The sequence below is a fragment of the Podarcis gaigeae genome (assembly GCF_964106915.1).
Source record: "Podarcis gaigeae genome assembly, chromosome: 5".
Taxonomy (NCBI): domain Eukaryota; kingdom Metazoa; phylum Chordata; class Lepidosauria; order Squamata; family Lacertidae; genus Podarcis; species Podarcis gaigeae.
This window is the reverse complement of record NC_139681.1, coordinates 74,010,265-74,015,125: the sequence shown is the minus strand read 5'-3', so window position 1 is coordinate 74,015,125 and position 4,861 is coordinate 74,010,265. Positions and strand designations below refer to the sequence as shown.

The following is a 4,861-nucleotide window of genomic DNA, read 5'->3' as shown; positions in this document are numbered from 1 at the left end:
TGGTAATGACTCTGGGATTTACCCATCACTTCATAGTAAGAACAATACGTTTCGCTTCACAGAATACACCTTATTCAGTGCATGCAAGAGAAGAACATTGCAACGTGATTTGAGCTTTTTACAGAGAAATGGCCTCTTGTGTCACTGCTTCCTTTTGACACTTGTCTAATGATGCCATGACAGAAATATCTATAAAAAGCTGTTTTCATTTCACAACTGAAATAGGTATCATTGTAAACTATGTACATACAGCAACCTCCAAACTTCCAGGCAAACACAAATACTGCCAGATTGGCAAAAGGCTGTAATGTTATCGCTATGGAAGTTTAAAACTATTTCAGTTCTACTTTTGTTTCTCAACCTGGGAGTATTTACTAAAAAGTTCCTGTAAATACGTCTATCTGCCACTAAAACCTCCACCTGCACAGAGTCTGTTAAGGGTACTTTTTAACATCCCTAACTTTCGTAGGGATGGTTGCATTGTAAAACACACAGCCACACGAAATCCACGCTTTCCCAACTGCTATCTCGACAAAACGCAAGCAACATTTCTGTAGCAATGCCCTGTAGATTCAAAATGAGCAGAAATCGATATGTGCAACCTCCCAAACAGTTAAGTCATTGTAAAATCAGCATCTTTTATTGATTTCTTTATTAATATCACATTTAAACATTTATACAAAAGTCCAGTCCTCTGAATTCTGTTTTACGGAGTATTCCCCCACCTTACCTTCCTCCTTGCCGCCCCAACCCCCCCCCCCAAAAAAACCCCAAATGCTTCAGCAATTGTGCAAGTCCTTGATGATCACCATCACAACAAGAAGTATGTATGTAAAGGTTCTGGTACATACTGAATCACGTGCCTTGCACACTTTGGGAAAGAAAAGAGGCCCCACAAATACTCACTGGTGTGTGTTTGTGTTTTAAATTATTGACAGCCCAGCAATGGAGAAACATGGATGTATGTTATCCTCAATAGTCTCTGGAGTATGTAGTGGTCTTCTTCAGTGATATGTCCTCATGAAAGAGCCACGTTTTGCTTGCTCTCTGTCTCTCAGGTAAACATAATTCTCAGCAAAGTTGTAACCCACTCTCCAATCCAACCCCTTTCTGCAGAAGGCATGCAGCCCATTCACAACCTTGGCTTCCTGAGCAAGGTTTTGCTGAGGTCCTTGACTTCTTCTGGGCCGTTGACTCTCTCATAGCCTAGAATGGCCATGGGCTGGTGGCAATACTCCTCAACTTGCTTGATCTGCAGAAAGCTTAGCGCTGTCCTCCAGGCATTCACTGCCTGGCTAGCATTCCTGGCAGAAACCACAAAGGGCTTGGAAGAGTATCCAGGCCCACTGGTCATGTTGAGAGCAAACTTCTCCATCTCCGGGCTCACCGCCAGGTTGACAAACCCGTACACCTGCCGCAAAGTCTTGATGGGGTCCACTACCAGGTCCTCATAGCGGACGGCCATGTAGTTACCCTTCAGCCAGTCAGGCGGGCGCAACGCAGTTTGCAAGGTCTTGGCCATGCTCCCACAGATCACCTCCATGGCCCCTAGGGCGTGGTAGTCGGAGCCACCTCCCCCTTCCTTCTTGCTGTTCAGCTTATGGCCAGCATCCAGGAAGGGCATGCGATGGATCCGGGGGTCCCTGCTCCTCACCACCTGCAGGCTCTCACGGATCAGCCCGTGGCGGGACTTGATCCTGGAGCTGGCCACTGCGCGGGGGTCCCGGACCAAGTGGATGACTTTGAGAGCCAAGGAAGGGTCTTGCATGAGCGGCGCCAGCACTCCGATATCGAAGACCCTCACGCCCTTGATGACCAGAGTGTGATACTTGAGGCACTCTTCCTGGAGGAGGTGCAGCTGCTGTGGAGGGCACTTCTTGCACAGCTTGTCATCCACCATGCCCACCACTTCCTTGCGGTAGGCTGGGCAGAGCGGCGAGGAGCAGATCACTTTGTTGGTGGCAGCCCCGAAAACGCCCAGCGTGGTGAGGTTCTTCCCCGCCCCGGCCGTGCTGTAGAGCTGGAAGACGGAGAGGTCGCAGCGGTACAGGGAACTCAGCATGTCCCGCGCCGCGCCTTGCAGGGAGACGGCGTCGCCCGGGTACAGCTTCTGCCAGACGTGCCACACCGGCTCGTAGAGGAAGAAGACCTCCGGGTTCTGGTTGAAGAGCTCCCCGAAGAAGGAGGAGCCCGACCGCCACGTGGTGAAGATGTAGACCAGCTGCCGCTTGCGGACGAGGGGCACGGGGGGCCCGTAGAGGGCCCGAGTGTCCGACCGGGACTGGTAGGTGTAATAAGGCAGCTGCTGAGGGTAGGGGGTGCGGCGGACGGGCGAGGGCTCGCTGCACTGCTGAGGCCCCTTGTGCCACTTATAGTCCAGCAAGTTGAGCATCGTCAGGAGCAGGAGGAGCACATAGCCCAGACACAGCACCAGCGCCTTCCTGCGGAACACCTTCATGCCGGCGGCGGTTTGGAGCCAGGGCAGGGGAACCAGCCCTGCCAACTGTTGCACATCACAGGCAGGCGCTTGGGCCAAGGTGGGTCCGGACGCCCAGGAGCTTTCTCCCGGGCAGAGAGGGCATGTCCCCGTCTCTCAGGGAAGCTGGCTGTCTTTGGGGGCAGCCCCTCGTCTGGGTGCCCACTGCACCCTGCTTGGCATGGGGCAGCTCCCCCCAGGGCTCTGTGGAAGCAGAAGCCGCTGTTTCCTTGCTACCCTCCCAACCTCTTTTCTTCGCAGGACTTGGGAGCAGCCCCCCAGCGCCAGTAGATGCCCAGCCAAGCGGGCAGAGAGGAGGAGGAGGAGGGCACTGCTCTGCACCAAGTTAACGCATCATCCCAGCAAAGGGATGGTGCTCAGTCAGTTCCTCCGCCAACCCGAGGAGTTTCCGCTCTGCAGCCCAAGCGCCAGGCGGGGAGCGGAGGCAGAGCCAGGGGAGCGGGGAAAGTTGCAGAGGCCCCCGTCGAGCCGCCGATCTCCGGAAAAGTGCATTGCGCCTGGTTTTTTGTGGGTCGTTTTCCTAGGGGTGGGTGGCGGGCGCAAGCGAAGCAGCCGAGGCTCCCTCCTCCTGCGCGCCCGGCTCAGCCTGCGTCCCCCACCCGCCTGCCTGCCTTGCGCCGATGCGGGCTGGTCCAGGAGGCTCTGGCCGGAGGAAGAGGAAAGAGACGAGGCCGGATGCGGGGATCCGCTAGGGCGATGCGAACGGCTCGCTGGAGAAGATCCCTCCGACTTGCGTGCTCCCGCCGCGGCTGCCCATCGCTCCCAAGCGCCCGCCAGGCACTCGATCCAGTCGGAGGGGAGGAAGAAGAGGAGGAGGAGGAGGAAGAAGAAGAACCGGCCTCCCTGCAGCAGCAGCAGCAGCAGCAGCAGCAGCCGGCGGCGTCGAGGTCTCTGCAATGCTCAGGCGGCGGCGCTCCATCGCCAGCCCATGGAGACTTTGGGAGCGAAGCACTTCTTTGCCCGCCAGGCAGAGAGCGCGACGCAATCGGAGCCCAGAGGCACCAGCAGCGGCGGAGGCGGCAATAGCAGCGGCGCTTCAGCAGCGACGCCCGCCCGGCTCGCTTCCCCCTCTGCTGAATGGCCGAGGAGCTGCAGCCTCCAACGCAGCCGCCCGCGCCCGGCCCCCGCGGCCCTCTCCGGGCCTTCTCATTGGATGCCGCGCCTGCCACTCCTACCGCTGACTCCCCTGCCCCTCCCCTCCCTTCCCCGGGTCAGGGATGCTACTGGGTGTTTAAGGCTCTGCCGCGGAGCCTGCCTGCCTGCCTGGCTGGCTAGCTAGCAGAGAAGGGCAGCTCTGCTCAGCTGGCTGCCCGCATCGCCCCAGGGCTCCCCCTCCCGCCCGCGGGCCGCCTGCTCCCACTCCAGTCCGCCCCGCCACACAATCCCCTCCGTTGGGAGATGGGCGCTGGGGAAAGTTTTCTCGAAGTGCAGCCAGCTGAGCTTCTTTGCAAATCCCGAAAAGAATCTTCCGCTGCTGCTTCTTTCCAAGGAAACGCAGGCCAGCATGCTCGCGTCAGACAGTCCCGTTCTGTAAGGAATCCATTTAGCAGATTCCGCTTTTCTTTTTAGAAAAGTTTCGTCCTATTGCTGCTGCTGCTCCTGCAAGACACCAACATGAACAGCAGTAGACGTGTGGTTTTAATTGTTTTCGAATGCTTTAAATAGTTGCTTTTCATCTTTTTATTTGGTGGAGGGGCGGTAACTTCATTGTTGCGTTCTTTTTATATAAACAGCTTTGGGGTTTCCTTACAACCGAGCAGGATCTACATTTTGTGAAAAACAGCCCCAGCAACAAAATCGTTGCTGTTTCTAAACAACCGTGTTAAACTCATGCAGGATATGGTAGAGTCAGGCAAACAGGCAAGCTGAAAACGCAGAACAATTTTGTGCACACCTGCAAAAGATTGCTATCGGCACATTCCTGGGCGTGCTTGCACAGAAGTAAGTCCCGCTATGTTGAGTGGGATTTCATCTCTGGAAAGAGTGCATAGAATTGCAGCCTGAAAGATGTGGTATGTTCATGTACAAACATAAGAAACTGCTGAGAGTGAGATGATCCATGAGATGCTTTTGCTGCTTAGGAGTATAGGAAACTGCCATCTGCCAAGCCAGATCATCAGTCCATCTAGCCCCATAATGCCGACACTGACTGGCAGTGGCTCTCCAGGGTTTCAGGCAGGGGATTTATCCAGCTGTACCTGCAGATGTCAGGGATGAACCTGGGACCTTCTGCATCCATAGCAGATGCTCTATCCCTGGGCTTCAGCCCTTCTCCTAATTAAAATGGGCCGGTCCGCTATCCTAAGATTGCGCTTTTTGCCTGTTGCCCCCCAGAAAAGAATCTTGAGGCACTTTAAAGGCTAA

At 55.4% G+C, this 4,861-nt stretch overlaps 1 protein-coding gene across 1 annotated transcript; it reads right to left on the bottom strand.

Moving 5' to 3' along the window:
- Positions 1 to 621: 621 nt before the first annotated feature.
- Positions 622 to 3,614, bottom strand: CHST2 (carbohydrate sulfotransferase 2). The gene has a single exon (XM_083739753.1). It carries the CDS (start codon positions 2,456 to 2,458, stop codon positions 1,133 to 1,135), a length of 1,326 nt encoding a protein of 441 aa, XP_083595879.1. The 5' UTR covers positions 2,459 to 3,614; the 3' UTR covers positions 622 to 1,132.
- Positions 3,615 to 4,861: the final 1,247 nt, after the last annotated feature.

What these genes read in the sequence shown, in the direction of transcription:
- CHST2 (XM_083739753.1), bottom strand. Translation starts at nt 2,458, where the DNA reads ATGAAGGTGTTCCGCAGGAAGGCGCTGGTGCTGTGTCTGGGCTATGTG.